At 39.0% G+C, this 26,650-nt stretch overlaps 1 protein-coding gene across 4 annotated transcripts in view; it reads right to left on the bottom strand.

Annotated features, from left to right (window-relative positions):
• FBXW7 (F-box and WD repeat domain containing 7) overlaps positions 1–26,650 on the bottom strand; it is a 244,305-nt gene that overhangs the window by 22,488 nt on the left and 195,167 nt on the right. For all 4 annotated transcript variants that reach the window (XM_060246644.1, XM_060246643.1, XM_060246646.1 and 1 more), the window contains 3 exons: positions 24,357–24,439; positions 20,907–21,048; positions 14,176–14,310 (listed from right to left, as the gene is read on the bottom strand). In XM_060246644.1, coding sequence (XP_060102627.1) covers positions 14,176–14,310; positions 20,907–21,048; positions 24,357–24,439 — 360 coding nt within the window. The remainder of the gene's footprint in view (positions 1–14,175; positions 14,311–20,906; positions 21,049–24,356; positions 24,440–26,650) is intronic.

The following is a 26,650-nucleotide window of genomic DNA, read 5'->3' as shown; positions in this document are numbered from 1 at the left end:
AATGCGGGTGTGGTCTGTGTGTATTTTTTGATTAATTTCACTTGATACTCTTTATTCTTGTTTATTTATAAAGCACTTACATTATTTGTTTAACATTTTTGAGGCTGGTTTTTCACAGACATGTTTTACCTATCTCCTGCTCCATTTTTTCCGCGATTCTCTGTTGGTTACCCAACATCCAGGTGGGAGCTGTAGATCACTTGGAATTACAACTTCTCTCCAGATGACAGATCAGTTCCCCTGGAGAAAAAGTCTGCTTTGCAGGGTGGATGTTATGGCATTATACCCTGCCGAGGTTGCTTCCCTCCCCAAACTGCACTCCCAAGGCTCCATCCCCAAATATCCAGAGATTTCCCAGCCTCAATCTCACAACTCTGAGGGAACTGATCTCTGTAGCTGGGAGATCCATTGTTATTCCAGGAGATATCCAGCCCTCACCCAGAGGCTGGCAACCCTACAAGGAGAGGAAGCAGGAAAAGCAAAGAGACTTTCATAAATGGAAAAGAGGAAATAGTGGGAAAGGGGGACATGAGCAAGTCTTTGATGACATTTGTCTAATTAGAAAAAGATAAGGTGTAAAATAGAAAATAAGAAAGGAAGAATTAAGAAGTCTTGGAATACAGGCTGTCTTGAGATGAAAAACCTTGTGACTGCCCTAAAACAATCCAAGAAGATCTGGGATTGTTATTCTATGATTCATGTCCTATCCAGCCTTTGAGATAGCAGACCCATTAATGTTGATGCTGCAGCTGACTCTGCTCCTTTTGTGACAGCCTTGACCTTTTCTTTTAGTTTAAATTGAATGCCCTTATCTATCCTGAGGCTGCATATGTACATAGTCACATGACTACCTGAGGGAGAGGCTAACTCTGCACTTGCCCTATAAGAGCTCAGTTTGTAAATAGATGACAGCCACTTCTCTCAAAGGATTTCAAAGACATTCTTCATCTTAGGGATAAAAGGTTATAACTGAATACTCGGTGAAATAACTAGCCACATCTGTACTGGAATGTGGCAAAGGCAGGGAAAAAGACTTCATGTTGCAAAGAAGAATCGATCTATTCTAGCTATTAAAATGCTTCTTTGGTTTAAATAAAAATAGTGAAGAGTAAGAAAGATCAACCAACTAATGTTAACAATGAATATCCAAAGTATTCAGACTACTGATGGCAATGTATTGTGGGGGGGGTCTCTCTCTCGGCTTGACTTTGCAAACGAAGATTTAAGAAGGGTGCAGTAGTCCACGTCTGCTGCAGGTTCGCTGGTGGCTGACAAGACCAATGCGGGACAGGCAGATCCGGCCACAGTGGCTGTAGGGAAAAGTCTGATTTGGGGTTGGTGCTGTAGCAGTGCGATTCTTCCTCAATCTCCTTTTGTCCTCAAGACCAGCTATGCGTGCATTCTCAAAGGAAAAGACAGCCTGGTGGACGGTATGCCTCCATGCTTTGCGATCTGAGGCTAGGTCAGACCACTGGTGATGGTTGATGCGACAGGTGCCAAGGGATTTCTTCAAGGAGTCCTTGTACCTCTTCTTTGGTGCCCCTCTATTTCGATGGCCGGTGGAAAGTTCACCATACAGAGCAATCTTGGGAAGGCGGTGGTTTTCCATCCTAGAAATATGCCCTGCCCAGCGCAGCTGCGTCTTCAACAGCAGTGCCTCGATGCTTGTAACCTCCGCCCTCTTGAGGACTTCAGTGTTAGTCACAAAGTCACTCCAGTGGATGTTGAGGATGGTGCGAAGGCAGCGCTGATGAAAGCGCTCAAGGAGTCACAGGTGGGGGTAGAGAAGCTTCAAAAACCAATTCTACCAAATACCAATTCTACCAGATAATTTCCATTCCAAGACCATTCCAAGCCCAGTACAACCTCCCTCTGAAGTCTGCGTCTAGCACATAATAGTCTGCTGCCAATTTTTCCTGCCATTCATCAAACAAATATGTGCGGGGAAGAGGAGCTGGAGGCAGGGGAATTTAGCTAGCACTGGTAGAGGCCTTATACAGATCTGAATGTTCCTGAACATTCCTGGGAGCATCCACTGCCACAGGTATATGTGGGAACTGCTCTTTCTAATGCTTCCTGGTCCAAAGAATTAATTTCACAAGGAGGGAGTGGCAGAGAAGGCTGCGTTTGAATACCCCTGGGCTTTATCTTTCTGAACTCTTGCAGCGTTATCTGAGAAAGCTTGGAAAATCTAAACTAATTACAGGGCTTGTGAGTGGGAACATAAGAGAAACTTGCCATCACTAATGAAAGAGCAGTAGCAGGGTGAAGAAAAAGGTTCCCAAAATTAGTTTTACCAAACAAACAACTGTAATAGAAATAGTAGCCATGGAAAATAGAAAAACAAAGAGCCATTAATGTTTCACAATGCAAACTGTTTTAGAAATTATGTAATATACAAATTAAACTAGACATAGCTGGTTAAAAATATTTACACTCCTTTCTATCTATGGAGTATGCAATCAGGATGCCTATTCTTTTTTTAAGACTCTTCAACACAAAGAACTGAAGTAGCATTTTATGTTTGGCACATCTGCAAAGACAAACATTTGCTCAGACATCAAATAGTCATGCCAAGCCACAAGCAGCACATAAGTCTCTGGAGACTTTCCGTGGATTTTGAAGAACAAGCCTGTAGATTTCTTGCCTGAATAAAAGCCACAGAGACGAATGGAAAGTTTATTTCTTTACAGTGAAGTTCATTTTTCAGTTATCCAATGGTGGGTAGGCAATCATACCAAATGGAAATAAGCTCCTCCCTGAAGGCAGTCACAGTCATTAACTTTTTGATGATTCATAGTGGAAGGGGATTCTCCCTCAGTCTCCTAGATGGGTACAGAAGCCCCATAACTCTCAGTAATTATTACAATACATACTATCGCCAACAGCCAACAATTAAAATAAAACAGTAAGGGAATAGGAAAAACAACAAAAGTTCATGCTCCAAGATTCTTCCTCTGGACTCTAACAGTAGGGAGGGGCAGATTGCCCCACTGTAGGACCACCAAGAAAGGAACTTCATGGTAAGTGAAGAAATTTTACATTCTCCAATGGTACAGGCTGAGCAGCCATAACCAATGGGTTGTACAAAAGTACTGTATTCTAGGGCCAGCCAACTCAAATATAACCTGGCAGATCTTGCTGGAGAACTCACACTCATCAGTGTTGTAGTACTCAGTGAAGGTAGGCACCGACTTCTATACAGCTGCCAAGTCCAGCAGGCCATCCTTAAGGAAGGAAATACTTTGGATGCTGCAGAGGTAGTTGTTCCCCTAAGCCGTAACCCTCACCCTCTAGCTTCACAGGCCAGAGCAATAAAGCCCCTAATCCACCTTTTTCAAGTGGCCACCCAAACCCTAAAACCTATAGAAGGCAAACAGGGAACCAGACCTCCTTGTGACTTTAGCTCTATCAATATAAAAACTTCAGGCCCTCTTGACATTCAAGGAATGCCACTCCCTTCCCTGCAGATGTTTGGAATTAGGGCAAAAGGAGGGCTGAATGATCTCCTCTGACATGTGGAAGCAGGAGATAATGTTGGGAATAAAGGGAAGCCAGGTCCATCCTCAGGTTACTTTATCATTGCGGAATTTAGATAATTTATATTCCGCCCCTTCCTGGATGGGCTCAGGGCAGATAACAACATTTTAAAACAGTAAAACAACAATTAAAACCAATAAAAGCAAACAATACAATTTGGCAGCTCAGTTGGGCACATCATAATATACTGAACATCAGATAGTATAAACTCAGTATTTCAGCAGAGGTGGTATTGCAGCATAGGGTCAGTCAATGGGTCAGCTGCCTCAACCAAATGCAATGAAAAGGTGTCCACAGCTAAAGCACAAAGTTCAGAAATCCTACAGTGAAGTGATTCTGACCCCCCCCCCCAAAAAAAAAAGTTCTGAACAATGAATTTCTTTAATGAATGAGGCTATATGAAGCCCCACACTTGCCAGGTGTTACTGGTGGACTTCCTTCAAGAAGCTGCCAGCCTGTTCCCCTAAATAGATGCTGGTTAGCCTCTGGGCTGTCAGCTTAAGTAGGTCTGGCTGAGAATGAAGTACAGACCACTGAGAAATAGGGATGCAAAGGGGGACAGGGAGGACCACTGAATTAGATTCTGGAACCATGCCAGATGATGCTACTAGGGCCATCTCTGCTTTAAAACCCACAGCCCTCTGGATCACCTTTTGGAGAAGCTATGCTTCTTGGAGGATTAGCATACAGTAGCTGATACAAACACTGGAAGTTTTTAGAGCATCTATTCCCTTTGCTTGAGGGTGTTTGGTCTTTAAACACAAAACTAACAAAAATCTCCCTGGAGATCTGATGAGGCCAAGCAAAAAGATCTAAAGACCATCCCAAACCTCTGACAAATGGAATGAAAGACCTCAAGCTTCCGCTCTGTCTGTTCCAGTTTTCTTTGACTGAGCTAATCTGCCACAATGTTGGATGCCCCTCCTGCACAGAGTGCTCTGATGGAGGTCAGATAGTTCTTCATCCAATTTGACATCTGAGTCCCCTTGGACATTGATATAGCCTTTGTCTGTGTGAATGATCATGAGCTATGCAACCAACGAATCTTGAAAGTTGATAAAGTTGATAAAGTTCCTCATCAAAGGCTCCTTAGAAAGCTTGAGAGTCATGGAGTAAAAGGACAGGTCCTCTTGTGGATCAAAAACTGGCTGAGTAATAGGAAGCAGAGAGTGAGTATAAATGGGCAGTCTTCCCAGTGGAAGACGGTAAGCAGTGGGGTGCCACAGGGCTCGGTACTGGGTCCCATGCTCTTTAACTTGTTCATAAATTATTTAGAGTTGGGAGTGAGCAGTGAAGTGGCCAAGTTTGTAGATGACATTAAATTGTTCAGGGTGGTGAGAACCAGAGAGGATTGTGAGGAACTCCAAAGGGATCTATTGAGGCTGGGTGAGTGGGCGTCAACGCAGCAGATGCGGTTCAATGTGGCCAAGTGCAAAGTAATGCACATTGGGGCCAAGAATCCCAGCTACAAATACCAGTTTTTGCGGTGTGAACTGGCAGAGACTGACCAAGAGAGAGATCTTGGGGTCATAGTAGATAACTCACTGAAAATGTCAAGACAGTGTGCGTTTGCAATAAAAAAGGCCAACGTCATGCTGGGAATTATTAGGAAGGGAATTGAAAACAAATCAGCCAGTATCATAAAGCTCCTGTATAAATCGATGGTGCAGTCTCATTTGGAGTACTGTGTGCAGTTCTGGTCACCACACCTCAAAAAGGATATTATAGCATTGGAGAAAGTCCAGAAAAGGGCAACTAGAATGATTAAAGGGCTGGAACACTTTCCCTATGAAGAAAGGTTGAAAAGCTTGAAGCTCTTTAGCTTGGAGAAACGTTGACTGCGGGATGACATGATAGAGGTTTACAAGATAATGCATGGGATGGAGAAAGTAGAGAAAGAAGTTCTTTTCTCCCTTTCTCACTATACAAGAACTCGTGGGCATTTGTTGAAATTGCTGAGCAGACAGGTTAAAATGGATAAAAGGAAGTACTTCTTCACCCAAAGGGTGATTAACATGTGGAATTCACTGCCATAGGAGGTGGTGGCAGCCACAAGCATAGCCACCTTCAAGAGGGTTTAGATAAAAATATGGAGCAGAGGTCCATCAGTGGCTATTAGCCACAGTGTGTATATGTGTGTGTGTGTATATTTTTTGGCCACCGTGTGACACAGAGTGTTTGACTAGATGGGCAATTGGCCTGATCTAACATGGCTTCTCTTATGTTCTTAAGTGAAGGCAGAGATCCAGGTGACTGATGCTTCATTAGGCTTGTTCCTGAGACCATGTCCACTGTAAGACTCTCCCCATTAAATGAGCTCCCAATCCCTGAAGACTGGCATCTGTAGTGATCAAGATTCTTGGCAGTTTCTTTAGAGGAGATCCCTGCTAAAGTCTGCCTTGGAATGTCTACCCAAAATCCTGGAGAAGTTGGTTTGAAGTGGAAATGGACAGCCAATAACACTGTGCTATCTCATACTGGTAGGGCATATGCTGTAAAAGGTGGATAGGCAGTCTTACCCAGAGAGCAATATCATGACAGGGCACTAGCATTCCTAGGAGACTACCAGAATAAGAATGTTCTCTTGGGGCTTTTGCTTGATCTCATGGACCAATGGCCAAATCCTTCAGTTACCATTCCTGGGACAGAAAACCCATGTCCAGAATAACTCTTAGGTGCAGAATATACTGAGAAGGGACAAGGCAGCTTTTCCCTGTTGATTATAAAGTCATGGGTCTGATGGCAGACCATGGTGTACTCCACACTGGCCATCCTGTTGGAAGGAGGGGGACCTAATGAGACTATTGTCCAGACACAGAAAGATTAACAACCACTGGGTCTACAAGAGGGCCAACAAGCACTTTCATGAAGACTAGGGAGCTGCTTCAACCTCAGGGGAGAGCCCAGTATTGGGCCTGGGGCAGAGACTTCCCACCCTTGATGGGATGGCACTGATATTGGCGTCATCCGTCAGGAGTTTTGGCGTAACTTTGGATAACTCCTTGACTATGGAGGCTCAGGTCATGAATATTGCCATATTGGCATTTTTCCATCTGCGTCAAGCTCAGTAACTGGCCCCTTTCCTGTCATGCCCTTACCTAGCCAATGTAATCCACACAATGGTCACCTCCAGGCTAGACTATTGTAACTAACTCTGTGCTGGCCTGCCTTTGAGACTGATCCAGAAGCTCCAGCTGGACCAGAATGTGGACCAGGAATGAGTCCTGATGGGAACACCACAGACAGCACATATACAACCTGTGCTGCACCAGCAGCACTGATTCTCAGTGGAATACTTAGTCAGATTCAAGATTTTGTTTCTGACCTTTAAGGCCTTGGGTGGTCTGGAACCTGGATATCTCCAGGACTGCCTTTTCCGGTATGTCCCCAGAGGAGCGTTATGCTCCAATGAAAATAACATTCTGGTGGTACCTGCTGTAAAGATATACAGCTGTCCTCAACCAGAGTTAACCTTTTTTGACCCTGGCTCTAACCTGGTAGAACTTTGCCAAACACCACAAGGGCCCTGTGAGAATTAATGCAATTTTGCAGGGCCTGTAAGGCAGAGATGCTTTGCCAGGCCTTTGGTTGAGGACAGCAACAGTTCCATAATAGCCAGCACTCTCCTCCTTTTTTTCCTTCCATCTTTGCTTTGGCCTTCTCTTCACCTGCTCGTACAGGTTGGTCCAGAGCGGGTTAGTAAATATCTGATGCCATCTGAAACAATGTAGCTGTCCATTTGAGTTTCTTGTTTTCAGTACGTTTTTACTGGTTGTAAATCACTTAAAGCCTTACATCATAAGGAATAGATAATTCACAAATTAAATATAATAATACATAAATGATAAAATGATGCCCTGCATATGCAAAGCAAAAAGATTGCTGGTGGGCCTGAAGAATAGGGATGGGCAGGTATGCTTCTGGCTAGATGCACCAAGGCAAAGAAATCTCCTTTGTGGATTGCAACCAGTATTGCCCTGAAGGTTTCCATTTTGAACTTTTAAATTAATCCATTCAGTCATTTAGGTTGAGAATCACCTGCACATCTCCATTTTGCTTCTGGATCAGAAATAAGATGGCAAAGACCTCTAATGTCCTATGGGAGCTGTTCTATTGCCCCTAATTTTTAGGAGATGGTCTATAGCTTGGAGAATGAGACAATACTTAGTTGGGCAACAATACCAGGGTATCTGCACACATTTGTTTAGAGGCAAGCACTTGAGTGCCAGAAAATAACTACTGGAGACAATGTTCAAAACCCACTGGTCATAAATGGATTGTTGCCAACATGTGCAAAGAGCAACAGACTGCCTCTAACGTCTTTAGAAGCTGCAAGGAGGTTAGCGTCAGGCTGAGTTTCCTAGGTAGAGGCTGCAGGGAGCGGGGAGGAAATGGAAAGCTGAAGTCAGAACAGTTCCCTGACAGAAAATGGCTGCCTTGAGGTGTACTCTGTGGTATACCAAACACAGGCCAGGCCAAAAAAAACACAAACAGATCACACCACAAGCACAAGCTGACACTAAACGCTGCAATGCTAAATATGACAGGAAAAGGTGGCAACATTGCACTGCAAACAAAAGGAATGCTCAGCTTCAGCATCTGCGTGACCTTCGTTATGTCCCCCTACACCCTACATAATTATGTTTCCTTCTCTCCATTCTAGGACTGTTTCAGGTCTTTGAACCACCACAGACAAGGGACACACGCACAAACTCATGCCAGTGGGTGAGTGGGAAGCTGGCATCTGTTTCAGCTGCAGGGTGGGTGGGAAGACAGAGGGGTGGGGGAGTGAGTGAATGTCAAGGGTTGGGGGGGGGTTGGGAAGACAGCAAGGATGGAGAGGTGAGTGAAAGCCAAGGGTTGGGGGAAAGACAGCAAGGGTGGAGGAAGAGTGAATGTCATGAGTGGGGGAAATAGTGGCGTGTCAAGGGTGCAGGGGTAGTTGAGATGAAGAGGTGGGAGTGTTAGTTGGAGGGGACTGAGAAGTTGGGGGGTGGATGGGAAGACGCCAAGGGGGTGAGTGAATGCCTTCACTTTGGTGGATGGGAAGATAGCAAGGATGGGGAGGGGCACTTGCTCAGAGCCTCTTTCAAGAGCCCACTGTATTTCCCCCCCACAACGGGCCTTATTCCTAGTGCGATATAATTTATAGTTAAGTATCATCTCTCTGCTAGGCAGACAAGGCTAGAACTGGGAAAGTGAAGGAGAAGCTCCTTCTACTAGGATTCATTAAAAATTTAACAACTCGGAGTCCCTCCAAGGCGGAGCGTTTTCATATTTGTTGTGACTAGACCACCCTAGACTACTGGAAAAAAGCCAGACACAGTACATACCAGTACCTCATCAGTAATTATATAATCTTTGTTGAGGATTCAGAAAGTTACTTCTTGTTCCAATCACATCTTAAGAATGGATCAATGTTTTAACTAGCTAAGTAAGTAAAACTAGTGGGGTGTGTGTCTCAAATCAAGATCTCAGTTTCTCATCTTGGAAGCATTCATAAGCTCTACTGTCTCACAAATCTGACACTTCCTTCATATATGAATGACAAGACCATCCAACAGATCTATCTCACCAAGCCAAAAGCTAAGGAAAATATTGCTAATATCTACCTTTGCTTTGATCAGCAATACATTCCTTAATCACATGCTATCAAATACACATTTTCCTCATCTTCTCATATATTAATGCATTGGGAACATGACATAAGCTAGCCACTCTGTTGAAGTATTTCAGATAGTATGTTCATTCTAACACACAAAGGTAGTCAGTCAAGTTTTGTTAAAAATTAGAATATCACTATTGATTTTGTCATTACACCCGGCATTCAAATGGCTGACTCCTAGGAATGGGCATTTTTTTCTGACTCAGTGCAGCCTCCTATGCTGTGCCTAGTGATATTTAGCTCTTGAGGCTCCCCTGATCCCCAGCATCAGCTTTTTTAGAATCATAAGAAGTCTTCAACAGAAGCACTCTTCAACATACCAGCCTTGATGCTGTTCCCATCCTGGCAAATAAGTTCCCTGGGGTGAGATGACATTCTATTGGACCACAACTATGCACATTTAAGTCCACTGACTTCAGTGACAGGCACACCTCTTTTCGCATAGCATAGCAGCAGAGAACTATTTTCAGTCACTGTATGCACTGCATTCTAGAGAAAGGCAGAAAGAAGGAGACCCTGACATTTCAACATTTTTGCAGCATTTGGACTGGGCAGCAGGAGCAGCTATTGGGGGCACAGTGGGAAAGGAGGAACATGAAACCTCACGAAAAAGTAGTCATTCTTCCCCATTTCTGGCAGCACAATCCAATTCATGTTTACTCAGAAGTAAGTCCTAATGAGTTCAGTTAAACTCACTAACAGGTGAATGTGCACAAGACTATGTAAACTTAATTTACTGAATAAACATGTATAGGAGCACACTAATTATCTTCTATATGCACAAAATGTTCTGCAGCAGTGGATAATCTCATTCAGGTATGTGTCTTGTTTGCTCATATTTAGCAGGCATGCTGCTGCACCCAGTGGGTGCCCCTCACCAGTTCCAGACAGAACTAGACTGAGTCACTGTGTAATCTATTCCTTTGGATCCTAGGCAGCTCATAATTCTCAACAGTGCTTCTCAACCAGTATAGCCATAAAGAGCAAAACATTTGTTCCCACTTTTGTTCAATGTAGCAGGTGAATTTTTCTTTTCAAACCCTGTGGCCAGGGAAACCCAGCTTTTCAAACCCTGTGGCCAGGCAATATCAATGACACTGAAGTGTCCTTTCTATTACCTCTCCCCCACCCCCGCCCTTTTTCTGGTCTGTCTTTAGGTGGAGTGAATTTCTCATATTCATTCCAGGAGACAAATGAATGCTCCTGATTTGAAATGCTGTAACTTTCTTTCTGTAGCAGAGGCTTCAATTGGCACATGTAGATCAATATTCTTTTCTCCATTTTATCCTCACAGCTATCGTCTAAGGAAGGTTACATTGAGAGAAGAATCTGTAACAGTATAAAATTGGTCCCTATTGTTTAAAAAAGTGTAAAAGTATTTTCCTTTTTAAAAACAGTTAGCCTAGAATTACTTTAATGTTGTCACAGGTATTATTACGGTAGGACTGGACTCTACAGCTACTAGCTGCAAGTAACAACTGACTACAAGTCCAGCCACAAATTGTAGACCCCTGATCAGAAGAGACTGCTAGGTAAATAGCAAAATGGGAAACAGCCAGTTTGATGTAGTGGTTAAGTGCAGCAGACTTTAATCTGGAGAACTGGGTTTGATTCTCCACTCTTCTACATGCAGCTGCTGGGTAAGCTTGAGTCAATCACGGTTCTCTCAGAGCTGTTCTCTCAAGAGCAGCTCTTCCAAGAGCTCTCAGTCTCACCTACCACACAGGGTGTCTGTTGTGGGGAGAGAAAGGGAAGGAAATTGTAAACCGGTCTGAGACTCTGAGTGAAGAGTGGGGTACAAATCCGAATTTTCTTCTTCTGTTGTTCATATGTGCTGTTGTACTTGCGGTTCACTGGATCCAAACCAGAACTGCTAATTTGAAATTATCCAATAAAGTGGTCACCAACAATTATGTCAAACTGTAGAGAAGAGCAAAGAGAACAAGTGTGTTCTCTCTCTCATCCCTAAAACAACACTTTTATGCCTACTTATTCGGCTATCTTTTCACAAAAAAAAAGTTTGAAAACATTCTTAGTTGGCACGGTTTGAAACTGTTTTACAATTCTGGCTTGGAGGAGGAGAACAAGCCACAGAGCTTTCCAGTTTTGTTGCAGCAACAATCTATGGTTTGCCTTAAACTAGAGGTTAGACTTCAACTACATGAGTTCCATAAGTGACAGAACGAAGCATGCAAGTGCAGGGCTTGCCTACATAGCACCAAATCGTGTCAGACCACTATGTATGATTCCTATGTGTGAAGGAGTCATGGCATTTTGAAATATCATTGTGTTGGTCAAATAAATTCCTGGATAAAGGAATCAAGTAAATGTTTGCTAACATGAACACACCATACAGGATGACTAATTTTATTTTTTGGCATTTAAACCATCTGTCAGTCAATAAACAGATCCCCAGAGTGTCTTATAATAATTTAAAATAAAACATAACATACACAAGTAATCAAATTACTGTAAAAATAATCGAACCAAAACAATAAGAAGCCCATAAGCAATTGCTCAAGTTTTTGCATATAATAAAAATATTTGTGATGTTGTGGCTTCAAAAACTGGGAACAATAAACTAAAGATCAAACCTTTTTTCATTTAGTGAAAGAAAGACTGCAAAGCAGTACAGTGGATCCTAGAATGATGAATAAGTTACATTGCCATGAACCTTCAACAGTTAGCAGGAAGGAAGGAATGTGTAGCAGCATGCTATGCAGGATTACCATATGTCGAGGCTCCCAAGGCTTACTGGCAATCTATCTTTGGTTCATGACCAAAAAAAGAAAAAAGAAAGAAAAAAGGAAACAGCCCCTCCCCCCGAAAAAAAACTGCTTTCTGTTTGAGATCAGAGTATTAACCCAGGTACCCAGCTCAAGGTTATGTTAGTTATGAAGTTACAGTGGCAGAAAAGTGAAATAGCTGATGCAACAATATTGCTTTAGTTTGCACAAATCTGAGACCTACACTAAGTAACAATCCTCAACTGAGTTGCGTTGCAAAATTTGTCCTCTCCAGTGTAGAAGAAATATACTTTTAAAAACTATACTTAAAGTGATTAGTCAAAGCTAAAAGTATGGTAGCATCTACATAAACTGCTGTTGACATTCTAATACTCCTAGAGCAGGGGTGGGGAACGTCTGGTCCGAGGGCCACTTATGACCCTCGAGATCACTTGGTCTGGCCCTCAGGGATCACTGGCCTGTATCGTTCTCTCTTGGCGTAGCACTGTTTTTTAATTGATAATTTTGTATGGCCCACGAATGATGCTATAAATGGCTCTTGGCAGAAAAAAGGTTCCTCATACTTGCCCTAGAGTATGACTAGAATTAACAATGCATATTTCACACTAAGTGGTCAGAGTTTGTGCAAAACTTTTTGAGCTCATATTCTCAAGATAACTGCACAGAGATGTTTTCAAAAATTATTTTCTTCCCCCTTGCCACAGTACACTTAGAAAAAGTAACAGCAACATTGTTTATGTCATCGGAATAAATCTTTAAAATGTTTTTAAAATTGAGCTATTTGGCCTTTCCTTTTTTATATTACACAATTACTGCTTTCAAAAAATGCTTCTTTCATAAATCATTCTAACTTCTGATTATTTCAGCAGAACACACAGTATTGCCCACTGACAACAGCATTAATGTGGAAGAGAATATAATGCATTGAGTTTTTTTCTGGAAAAAGCAAATGCCATTTCCATCATCATCAAATGGGTCACAAAATGATATAACAGACTTGTTCTAGGCAAAGTCATATCACAGTAACAACTAATAATGAAATATTGCATATATTACATATTAATTGCAATCATGATTTGCATACTTTCAGACAATGAGATGCTCCTGTTAAAAGACACTTAAGGAAAGCATAAATAGAAAGATCACAAGCAATTCAAATTGAAGACAAAACACGAGGGGACACCCTGTTAGTAACAAATCCACTAATCTTATTAATTCCATGAACTATAATAAATGTTCTCTTCTATCTTTGATTGTTGTTTAAAATAACAGTCAAAAAAGATTTGTAGTCTGAAATCTTCATTAGGTTGCATACTGTTGATATGAAATACTTTAATCAAGAACTTGTTTCCCACTGACTTAGTCAGATCTTTTGAACTGCATTAAGTTTTACAAAGGCATCCACCTTGTCACAATTTTGCCAAAGGGTCAGAATTATAAAGCTTGCATTTTTTCCTGGAGAATTTCTGTTCTCATTTCATATAGTTTCATCTGCAGATACACTTCTATAATTTCTCTCAGAGGTCTATAATTAAATTTTGTAAGCATGTTAGTCAATTAATTATTATAATCATGGCTTGTGTCTTTCACATTGTAAACCGTCCATAATCTTCAAGGGCAACAGATGGAGGGCAAAGTGAGTGGAGATTCACTGATACCTTCTCCATCTCTGAACAATGCACCAGTCAGGAACTACAGATATGGTCATAGAATTAAAATCACAAATTCACAAATGCAACTATATTCAATGAGACTATATATAGATGAATTTCCACTGCATGACTGTACATGTTATGTATCTGAAACTAATTTGTATGAACAAGCCATAAGGATGTTTTACTCCCTTCATGAAGTTAAAATGTGGAGATGAGATGAAAAGCTAAATGCCAACAATCTAGAAAATGTTCAAGAGTAAAATCAGCAAAACAAAGTCTTATGCATCTCTTACTAAAAGAAAAGATTAAAAGAAACCTCTGTAAAGAAAAAAAACAGCATGGGGCACATCCTAGTCACTGAAACAAAGTCAGTGGTATTACAAGCATACATTAATCTGAAAATTACATTATTAAATCATGGCAGTTTGTCAACTTGCAGCCCTCTTTAACACCAATTAACAGAGTTACGCTGACAATACTGAATACTATAATTAGCATGGAAGTGTTTAAAGGTGGCAGATGATGCATTACATAGTCAAACAGCACCAAGAGCCCTGATAATCCTCACCTCTTTGGGGAGCAAAGAAATGAAGTCTCGTTGAAATTGGGGCTCTATTACTTGCATCATATGTTTCACTTGTGTTGGTTCACAACTATCAATCAATTCATCTAAGGCAAGTAACTTCTCTGGTCCACTCCAGCTCTGTAAGACACAAATGGATATATTAATATCACTATGCATTTCTAAATATTTATCAGGTTTGAAAATTGCTATTACTTTGGGAGGAACAGATCCTCAAAGCCGGGGGGGGGGGGGGGGAGGCAGAATTCAAATGAGAAATAGGTTTACAGTAATCTAAGTGTTCCCAAGACACATCAGAAGCTTTAAACAAAAGTAAAAATGTTCCAGAACTTAGTGGTAGTAAATTTACATAAGATTCATTTGGTCTTTTTTTATTGCCAAAAGATTTTTTATAGCCATATGGTACAACTGCCACACTGCAATCCTCCTGATTCCTGGCTCTAAACCAATATTTTATTTTCTAAACATCATTTTACATTAGGAAGAAAAAGGGAAATTTGACTCATAATTTTTTTCCTTCATATTCTTACTAATGGGCACCATAAAATTTGATGGTTTAAATAAGGCACTCTGCGAATGCAGATTAGCAAAACCATTTGTAGGGAAAAAGTTAATAACTGAATATATGGCACATCTAACACAAGCATGTAGTCTTTCTAACTCATCTTGGTTTAAAGATTTTTCTTAAGCTGATGACATATAGTAGGGTTGCCAGTTCTGGGTTGGAAAATACCTGGAGACTTTGGGGGTGGATCTGGGAGAGGGGGAGGTTTGGGAAAGGAAAGGACTCAGCTTGGTACAATGCCATAGTGTCTACCCTTTAAAGTAGCCATTTTCTCCAGGATAGCTGATCTGTCAGCTAGAGACCAGTTGTAAAAGTGAGAGATCTCCAGACCCCACCTTGAGGCTGGCACCCCTACCATTCAGAGAGAAAATAATTTTGTAATAAAAACACAATTTTAAAAAGGCCTTTACTTTAACAGTATTAGAATACAGTCATCTCCAAGAAAAGTTAAAAAGGAAAAGACTACCATTTTAAATTAGTTAACAATCATTCTTCTGTATTGTGATGGTAAACATTCACATTAATTATAAAAACCTAGGCAGAATGTGTAAATATTATCTTGGGACATATCATTACAGCACCCTAATCAGGGGGAATTTAACTGAATAATTAACTGGACTATATGGCTAACAACTGTTTAACATTATGGTTAACTTGTTAGACTAGGAGAGACCTAAATTCAAATCTCTACTATGCAATGAAACTTACTTCGGCGTTTCCCATGAGATAGGACTACCTGGTTTCCCTGCTGCTGCTGCTGCTGCAGTTGTGGATATGGCCCAGTAGCAACATAGCTACTGGGCCCTATCCATATCTTCCCTGCCTCCAGTATCCTGGGAATGGTCGCACACAGCCCCCCAGGCCCTTTTCAGGTGTTTGTTTGTTTTTTACATTGGCATTGGAGTATCGTTATCACAATATGGAGTCAGTTTATCTTAATTTCCATTTTTTGCATTTAAAAAGTAAGTCTCTATCCCCTATTGCTGTGGAGATATACAAGGGGAAAGCATATCTGCGCAATGGAAGACCTTGGAGACTTACTGCACCTTTAGCCCCCCCCCCCCCAAAAGCGGAAACCTGATCAATGTGTTGTTATAATTCTATAATTATATCCAATAGCCAATTAGAGGCGAGAAAGCCCCTTCGTGCAGCATGGAAAAGGCTACTATGGGGATAGGGCAAGGAAACCAGCTTCTGTATGGGTTGGACCAAAACAATCTGACCCTCCTCACCTACATGGTATCTATTCAGGTTTTTCCATCACTTTTCCTAACAAGCTGAAGCCAAGCAAGTTTGGAAAAGATTGCAGAAAAATCAAGCAAATTCTGGGAAGTGTACAAATGAAAGCACATTGGCTCAGATTAGATGTACTTTCTAGACCAAAATTGGAAGGCAGATGCTTGCAATATTACTGGGTTTGTATGCATCTGTAATTGACGCAGGACCGGTTTCAAGGAGGCCTCGCAACTAATATTTTTCCCATGTCATTTGATCTCATATTAGAAAATTCCTTTTCTGCTCTTATATCAACTTGTTTACTGTCTTTTGATTATAATGGGAGCATGTATTGTGCATACCTTACATTGTTTGCCTCTGTGGAAGGCCCAATTGGGTTGAAATGCATTAGGTCTTAAGAGTTTCCTCTTGTACATATGTCACTTTTATTATGTTACGAGGCTTTAGTTGGGCCCGTATATATTTTAAAATGTTTCTGCAATAAATACATGCATTTTTACCTATAATAATTCTATATTTTATGTTCTTAACGGTGCCATACTTGTTTTCTAACTTAACTTTTAGTTGATTCCATGCCTCCCAACCTCCTTTTCTTCACCAGGTATATAAATGCATCACAGTGTTGTTGGGAAGCAGGCAAAAAATGTGTTTCCAAATAGCATCAAACCTGGGGCAAATAACCCACATTGAGATTTCCTGGAGAATCTTGCGTCTGCCACTACCTCAGTCTAACCTACTAAAAGATTTGATATGACGATAAAATGGAGAAGGGGAGAAATCATGTATCATGCTCTGAGAACCTCTGAGGAACAGTAGGTTAAGAGAAATGCCACTCTGCTGCTCTCTGAAAATCACTAGGTACATTAAAAAGCCACACACATACCCTCAGTTTCTAATGCTTTTGCAAATTATGGCTGCAACTCTAAAATACAATTTAAGTTTATAATCTACCAAGCCTCCACAGGAACACTTTATCCAAAGGACAAGAGTCTTAAGGAATGTGATGGGCCAAGGAATAAATTGTAACTGAAAAGGTCTTACAAAACCATTTTTTAAAAATGTGGGCTCAATCTACTATCCAAATACCATGTATTCATATGCTTGAGACTGGCATAGGAAAAATATGCTATGGACAATTCATGTAGCTAATCAAAATACCCAGCAAAATATGAAAGTAAGGTATTGTTGAAATTACTTCATCTATCTCAGAATTTAAGGATATAATTCCCTTTCCCAATTGCTTCTCTATATTGCTTCTCTTTCCCAATTGCTTCTCTAAGTGCATTTACTGCAGTACTCCACATGTTAAGGGACAGATACACTGGAGGTGTACTAAAAACACCACAATTCAGATATAAATGTCATTACATAAATTTATAGATACATACATACAAATAAATATTATAGTTACTTGCTATGGGAGTCAAAGGGAAAGTCTGATACTACAGTAAATACTCTTAGGATACAATCCTCTCTTCCACACATAACACAATACCAAAAGACAGTAACATGCATGAATGAAAATAATTCTCAAGGAAATGCCAATGTACTTTAATACAGGAAAACCTACTATTTAAGCTTTGACAACTGACTGAAGGGAATTTAGGCAAGAAGATTATTTCAAACTAACAGATACAAAACATTTTCTCCTGAGAACATGGTCCCTTTTGTCTTTTATTTTAAGAAAATTTACAATCTGTATGGAGTGAAAGAAGACAAAATTTTGTATCTGAATATAGTCAGTTGCAGCAAGCAGAATTAATCCTACTATAAATTTATATGGGAAATGTCTCTTTTGTAATGCAACAAATTACTATGTATGAAGTTTATGTGCATACTTAACATAATTCAATGCGGTGAATGAATTAATTTCTTAACCAATTGCTTTGTACACTGGTTACAATATTTAATTAAGTAGAGTTTTTAAAAACAATAATGGAATTATGGGAAACTGAGGAGAACTAGGTTTAGAGATTAGTTTCTTTAACTGTGCTGATAATGACCAGAATTAACCCTATATTTATTTATATACTGCTTTTGTCATAATTTTAATAAAATTACAAGGAACTATGTAGGATTAGATTTTGTGGTAGCAATAATCAGAATATGTGTTATTAAAATGTAAACCCTTGAAAAATGAATCTGGCGTCTAAATTTTTTAGGATGGCTTCTAGAGCTAAAAAAAAGTTTGTCAAGGCCTGATCTAAGATTTAACTTTTTGGGATGAACAGTTGTTGTGCAAATAAAATAGATACCAACATATTTTTAAAAACCAATGATTCCAAAAGTGCCAACAAGTTCATACTAACTTCAGTAATATTCAGTGTGAGTGATAATCAATGGACAAAGCTTACAAGCCTGAGCTGAAATTACTTGTACCAGTGTGGCCAAAGTTATAGCTCTCACCTTCCTCCAACTAGGCCCTCATGCAATGCTATCATCAGAGGTCCTATACTGATTCACAGCTTTCTGCTAAGTTTCTTTTCAAATAATTATTTATTCCACCTAGTCTACCTGGTACTTCACATTTTAAAATATTTTTAACTAGATGAAATATATCAAGTTCCAAATTCAGACTAAGAATTAAGAAGCATACTTTACTATTTTAGTTAATTCCCTTTTAGTAATGTTTTCTGAAACATTTTATTTACTGAGGATGTTATCAACACATATTTCAGTGAACAATATAAATCGCCATGGATTAGGGTTGCCAGTCCCCAGGTCCTGGCAGGGGTTCCCCTGATCACTCTGGCAAGGGGTTTTGGGGGGCATTCCAGGACATCATCATGTTGGGGATATTGCATGGCAATTCTCTGGTTTGGGGGCAAAACTCTGTGGCAAAATCGGCTTCAAACCATAGAATTTTGGCCTCAAACCAGAGTATCAATGTCATCACATTGGCGATATCACACAGCAATGTCTCTGTTTGGCTGGCAGCAGGGAGAAGACCCAAAAACCAGAGGAACCCCTGTGAGGACCTAACCCATGTTGGTCACTGGCATATGTATTTCCCTTGACTATATTGTTTCAGTGCATTTTGCAACTTGATTTTTACTGTGTAAGAATAGCAAAAAGCGAGTTGCAAACTGCATTATTTAGTGTAGTGTGAACGTGCCCTTATTATGCCTTTTCAGAGTATGAATGCATATCAAATAAGAATCACATAATGAAATTATTCTAAAGTCTTAATTTGCTTCCATTAATTGTATAATTAAGCTACATAAGCAGTCCGTTACTGTATCCAGGTCCTGTCAGTAGTTTTAGGAGTTATCAGCCTAAGATAATTACGTAGTCTAATAATGGTGATGATCACATAGTTTTTGCCTTCTAAAGATTCTTGATATGTGCTAACCTATATAACATAGACACCAACATTTTATAATGCATAGTCAGGTGACAAATCTTGCATGCTCTATAGTTATATCACATTGGCAATCAGAAAAGAGTTTTCTATCAGAAGTCAGACTAAGCAGTAACTGTAAGGATTTTATTCACACCTTTTACAATACCTGAATGATTCTAAATGTGCACCCTTTTCTTCTGGCATTTCTAGAACTGGTATATTTCTCTCAGGTTTTTCAACAATCTACCTCTTGGTTTCACAAGATGTTTATTGTTGTTAGGGTTTGTAGAATCTTTCGGGATCAAGTGTTTATTGTTGTAGTATCTGAATTCACTACTAGTAGGTCTAGCATCTCAAAGAGGGTAGGAGTATGCAACCTTTAACTTTTAGAAAATATAAGATAATGACTTGTATATGATCTGTACTTCTGAGATTTAGACCAGTCATTTCCATGGCAGCATATTTTCTTGCAACTCCTCTCCCTTTCAAACAGAACAATTTGAGAAAACATTTCCTAATCTTTAGCTGGAAAGTCTACAGTGTGCAATGGAAAATTCACAGCCTAGTCAGCTAGCTCACACAAACTCAGCTTAGAGGGAACACTGGTCCTAACCTACCTCAAAAGGTTGTTGAGGATAGAACATTTTCTGAACTTCCTACCAGAAAAGAGAAAAAGTAATGCTTTTTAAATGAAGTTTGAAATACCCAACAGGCTGGGAGAATCTATTGCTATATTTTGAAATACAATATAGGGAGACTAACATCTGATTTTTATTTATAAAATCCATGTCTACACAATATTCTAATGCCTTTTTGGGCCAACTGATCATGACACTTCTCAAACTGAAGGATAAGATTTTTTTGATTGCATAATGGGGGAACACAAAAGCCTTCCAAGCTTTTTCTCTTCAGTAACAAGGACCAACTTAATTCATTTTGACAACTACTAACGTTGACCACAAAAGGCTTTGTTAAAGAATACTTTCTACTCCAAGGATTGATTGGTAAGCTTACTTCTGAAAATAAAGTATTTGCATTAAATCAGAAAAAAATTGTCATAATGCAGTAATTTCTATGCTGGCTCATTTCTTGTTTTTTTAAAAAGTGTTTTAGAATTAGTTTTCCATTTATAAATTAGTGCACAGAAATATCATGTTTCTTTATAACCACAGTGCAATACTAGACCACTATAGACTGTGAGTTTAAGTTACAATAAATTCTAATTCTTTCAACTGCAACGATTAACAGCTTTGAACAATTATAAAATAATCTTAAAAAGTTGATTTTGAAAACAATTGCCCTTCACTGATCTCAGGTAAAGCCTACCATCACTCACTATGGTAAAAAAAAATGTATTACACATTAGAAGACAAAACAGCAATATATCCAAAGCAAGGTACAGGAAATGGAGGGGGGGGGGGAAGAGCAGCATTCTCTATTATTATAATGGTAAGTGGGAGAGTAACAAACAAGAGTGAGGTAAATATCTCCTGTGTTGGTGGAAAAGGTCATTCTAATGTGGTCACATTTCAGTTTAGAATTATCACAGCAAGTTGACTAAGTGCTATGTACCTGAAACATTTTCAGCCATTCCTGAAGTCCTGTTGGTGGCTGTATGGATGTTATTCTACGCCTTTGCTGTCCTTGACCATTGGCTGCTCTCAGGTCTCCAAAAGTAGTAGGTGTTGCTGAGCAAGGCACAAGCCCAGTAGTACTAAGGCAGAAAGACCACCAATTCAGTTCACAGAAATATTTAACTCTAGTAAACTCTAGTATATTGCTGATACAAACTAAGTATCAGAGAACCCTCACAGTAGGCAGAAAACCACCTCCCAAAACAAAAATCTATCCCAATGTAAAATGAGCATCCTCATGGTCTTCCAAGAGGCAGGTCAGTCAGGTATCATTTAAAGGGGAAACAAAAGGAATTCATGTAAAGGGGAAACAAAAGAAACAAGAGAAATGGGCCTGCTCCTTCTTGTAGAAAGATTTCAAAGGGTGGGGGAGAGACTTCCTCCTTCTTTATTACCCTGTGATCGCTCTTAGGCATGTATCTTATAAACCATAACTATATAGAGCAAATGCAACTCTAAATTATCCAAGCAAATTTATCACGGTATATATAATTTTACTGAACGTCATCCCTTTTCCAAACTCACCCCTTTTTCCTTTCATGTATGTATGTGGTAGATACAAGGGGTTAGTATAAAACAGACAGTGTACAAGCAAGGAAACTAAGTGTAATTACACTAAATGACCGACAGAGGGTACTAATATGGGACTTATAAGATTCAGAGATTTGCCTTCACAGTGTGCCATGCAGCCCAAACACTATTTGGAATGTTGCTCGCAGGGGACAGAGGAGGGACTGTGGCTAAGTGGTAGAGCATCTGCTTGGTAAGCAGAAGGTCCCAGGTTCAATCCCCAGCATCTCCAACTAAAAAGGGTCCAAGCAAGGAGGCGTGAAAAACCTCAGCTTGAGACCCTGGAGAGCCGCTGCCAGTCTGAGTAGACAATACTGGCTTTGATGGACCGAGGGTCTGATTCAGTATAAGGCAGCTTCATATGTTCATCCCCCGTAAAGCATGAGGATAGGTGTTGGAGGTCTGCAGCTGGTAGGGATAATTTGCAAAATGATCCATGTCTCTGATATCCTTCAGTGGATCCAAGCCATAGGCTATTATCCTATGAGTAACTTTTGGTGCAAAGAGTACATAATCACCCAGACTCTAAAGAGCAGACTCCCATGACAAAGTATTTGCCATGTGGCATGGGGGGGCCTCACTCATTAAGAAACCCAGCCTATAGTCACATTGGCTTAGGAAACTAGCTGGGTATTTTTTGGATTCTGGCCACAAACATTCACAGTTAATAAGCACGCAGTATTCCACCACAAAGGTCCATCTCAGTTAATAGTAGATCTATGGGATTTTTAGAAATTGAATATCTCTATACAGAGTTCTGGCTTTGGGGGTCGGAGGGTAATTCTTTTTCATACAGAGGCTGTCATCTAAACACAATTTAAATTTCATTTAATTTAAACCATTTATATATCCCACCTTTCCAACCACATCTACCACTATATGCACTATTTTTTAAAAAAAGTATAAACTAGAATAAGGAAAGTATTTCATTTTAAAATAAATCAGGCCTCTGTGATAGACTGTTAAAAAGTAGAGGCCAAGCAAAGTATATGACCTTTGCTCCTGTCATCTTTCATCATGCAAAATGCTTAGCTAAAGCGTCTGACCAGTAGAAATCTTTGGCTAAAATCCTAGGGTCTTTCATTTATAGCAAACCCATGCATAGTATTTATTGCCAGACATGTAAAATTCTAGACATTTAAACACTTTGCCTGGGAATAGAATAAATCTAGCCAACTGAGACATTTGTTTTTATTACACATCTCACTGCAAACATAGGATTATTATACAGCCTTTAATTTGTAACTAAATTAGTTTAATGCTACCACTGATACATAGTTACTTATTTTGTTTAGGTTGCTGCATAGATTCTTCTAACAACTGTGTGAAAGCCAATATTAAAGCAACTTTAATATTGAAGGGTAACAACGAAAGATTATTTCCTTTGTCCCAGTTCAATCCATAGTATCTCCAGTTAGAAAGATTACATGGAACAGAGATAGGACAGGGCTAGGCAACACCTCTGATACCCTGAAGAGTTACTGCCAGTTACACTAGCAGGCCATACAATTAGCTTTGGTCCAATGGTCTGACTCAGTATAAGGAGCTTTATATATTCAACAAAAGTACTCTTCTTATACGAGAATTTGTATATTACAACATTCTTTAGTGTGCAAAATCAGATTTATGAAACCTACCAACCATAGCAACTTCTTGTAATATGGATAATATAAAAGGAGGCAAAATAAATCTTTCAGCTTTGCACAGTCTAGAACATAGCTTACTGAATACCCTTATATAGGCTGAACTGAATACCCTTATATAGGTTGTTTAGATATTTTAATGTATTTTGAATAAAGATCATGGCTGAAGTCATTTCAGTGTCCACTATCACAGGATATTTGTGTCAAAAGAATTCCACAACATGCCAGTGTAATACCCTTGTAATACTCTCCCTTCAAATACCAAACCAATAAAGGAACATACTGACCCTGTCTTCAATCATTGTATTACAAGATTTCTAAGACAAGCTTTCTGGCAGAACGTGGAAACCTCAAAAATGGTTTAGGTACATTAATCAGAGAGAAATGTGATGCCTAAAGGATTCCTTTATTTCAATGACAACTCCTACAATTAAACAATTAACGTACATAGAATTATTTCTAACTTTTTAAATGTTATGAGGAATGGAGGTATAAAACTGAGTTACCTATGTAACTGAACATATTTCAAATCATAATAAGGAACTAAAAAGATAGCTGAAATGTAATCTTACATAATAGCTAAACGGCACACAGAAAGCAATCTGCTATAGTTAGAAAGTTTTACAGTGATGTAGATTTGAACATGACGAAATGCAGGAAGGCTCCATCTAGTTGTTATGGCAACTACACCAAGTACTTACTGAACTGTAGTCCCTAATATGAAATTCTTAAACCAAAGAAATTAAAGGGTTGCTAAATTGGCTGGTTTACCTCATGATGAGCATACATCCCTTTAATTTTAGAAATGCAGCTCCATATTGTAAAGCAATGATTATTCAGTGTTACAAAGCATCACACACGGTTGCATGCAACAATATTGTGATTAATATCAAACACAGTGGTGTTCCAACATTCCAACTGTTACCAAGAATTGGTACATATTGGCTTTTTTGGGGGGGATACTGCTATTAAAATTATCTGAAAACAAAGAATAATATTCATTATACGTTATTACACCAGAAGAATACTCAGTTTTTTCTCTTTTAAAAGTTTAGTCATTTTAAGCAAGTTGTTTATGTGTTATACTGTAGGTAGTCCCTCAATTCTGCTTTATGGCATAAACAGACAAGAAGGGAAGATGAAGTAATGGATGCAGTGATGTACACTGAATTTACCTTGTATATTCAGAGACTTTACAGGGTTTCTTTCCAAGTGAGAAAGAACGGACCTCGGAGCCATGGTCCAACTTTCTCTTCATCTGAAAGTGGTAAAATACAACAAAAGTTTTTGTTAGCTTGCCAGCATAAATGAAGTCTAAAATAAGTAGGGTGGTGGGTTTTTTGCCTGTACACTTTAATATTTTGTTTTAATAACAAATACATTTCAAAGTAGCACTCTAAGATAAAACTTTCATTATCCAAACCAGAAATTCTTCCAATATAGTAACTTGGTAACAAGAGGAGTTCCTACTAGGTTAAGATTTGATTCCACATATTTATTAATTTCAATTAATCATTTAAAATCCCATTAGACATACTTTCAAAAGTTAACACTGCATTTTTTGGGATGATCTTTTGAATTAAAATGAAAAACACAAGCACAAAAAAATCAAAACAAAACTGTAGGTCAAAAAATGAGAACAGAAACTAGTTGACCCTTTGTGTGTGTGTGTGTGTGTGTGCGTGTCTCTGTCTGTCTGTCTCTATTTATCTATCTATCATGTTGAAATGCCAAGCAGAGATTCATTTTAATAATAATGATGTTTATTGATACACATGTTGAAGTGTATGGAAAGGACATGATGAATCAATCAAATCTGGTGTCAGTCATCAAGGCATATGTACCGTCAACTACACATACAAACTGAATATAGTCTATGCCTAAAAACACATCTAAGCAAGTATATATGGAATATAAACTTTTTAGGCTTGACAAGATGAAACAGTAGAAGATCAACCACCTTAATGGCTGAAGAATGTAGACTCTACATGAACTTCAATCCAGGTTTAAAAATATATAATTAAAAACAACAGCAGAGGAATGATTCAAAATGAATGATTTATAGTGATCGTCAGCAGCTCACTCTTCAAATGTTGATGTTTTATTCTGTTTTTCCAAACATAATATTTAGTTTTGTATCTTAGTAACATTGAAGATGCACTATAATCTTATCATTTCCCAATACTTCACTTACTTATTGTTCATGCATTATTATTCTGGACAACATGCCCTTGTAAATAATTCTGCTTATTCATTTCACTTTTGCAGTCAGGAAGAAGCCTTCTCTTGCAGTCAGCCTTATTTGTGTGCCCATGGCTCACATGGGACAAAACACAGCATGCTACCATATAGAACCAGAGAGCCCAAAGCAAGAAACAACCTTCTCCATTAACAACCTCTCTTTTCAACGCAAGGCTCAGAATAAATGGAGACCATCTTTTAACCCATGTACAGGAGAATGCCAGGAAAGCCCTCTCCATACTTACAAAAGGCAAATTAATATATTGTAGATTATCTTCCTGCTATAAGTAAACTGGCAGCTTTAGAAAGAGATATCTGTGTTAGAAAAATTTAATCTCTCAAAATTAAATTGATTTCCCCCAAGGGTGTATTGAGATATACTGTTATCTTTCTTTTTACCATCCATAAAATTATTTGTTCAAATGACATATTTTAGGAATTAGAATTGTAACTCCCGCTATAAGAGTAACTTCATTTTTTAAAAAAAGAAATAGGATACATTCTAAACCCCAGGCAGCTTCCAAAATTGCCTAAGGAAATTATCAAGCTCCTGTTTTCTCAGCATTTGTAGGAAACTTTTTTCATACATTTTAAGTCTGGTCTGTGATATATGCAGATGTTTTGTACTTACCACTACATCAAACTAATGCCCAATAATATTAGCACTTATAATGTTAAAAAGAAGTTTATATCCACAGAATGAGCTAATGTAAATGTCAACATTTTAAGGGATTTTTGTGCAACTGAAAACTTGTTTCATAAATACCTAAGCAAACACTAGAATCCTGCAGGAGGAAACTATCACTTTTCAGAAATAACACATAATGCAGGCTGTATTCTGCATTGCTACCGGAAATATGCTACTAAAGTATTACATGGCATCTTTAAAATGCTTCTGTGATATAACCACTACATGTAAACATCTTTCCTATTTGTATCCAAGGCCATTTGAACTAAAAAAAAATAAATAAAAATAAAATATCCTGGCAGATACTACAAATGTATAGAAGGAAACCCTTACTTAAAAACAAACATGAACTACTCAAATGAATGTGAAGAGCCAGTTCAGCCAAAGGTAAATAGTCTAATCTGCCTTTGGTTTCTCATGCAGATTCTTAAAATAAAAGGATTTCACATTTCATTGAGCCTTTTCATTATTTTCCTTTATTCAGCGTATAGAATGTTAAGCATCCAGCCACCCACCAAAAAGAGGTGGGGGTGAGATACT

This window comes from Heteronotia binoei, chromosome 9 (assembly GCF_032191835.1).
Source record: "Heteronotia binoei isolate CCM8104 ecotype False Entrance Well chromosome 9, APGP_CSIRO_Hbin_v1, whole genome shotgun sequence".
In the NCBI taxonomy this organism is placed as follows: domain Eukaryota; kingdom Metazoa; phylum Chordata; class Lepidosauria; order Squamata; family Gekkonidae; genus Heteronotia; species Heteronotia binoei.
Note: the sequence above shows the minus strand (reverse complement) of the source record. Positions and strands in the feature narration are given on the sequence as shown.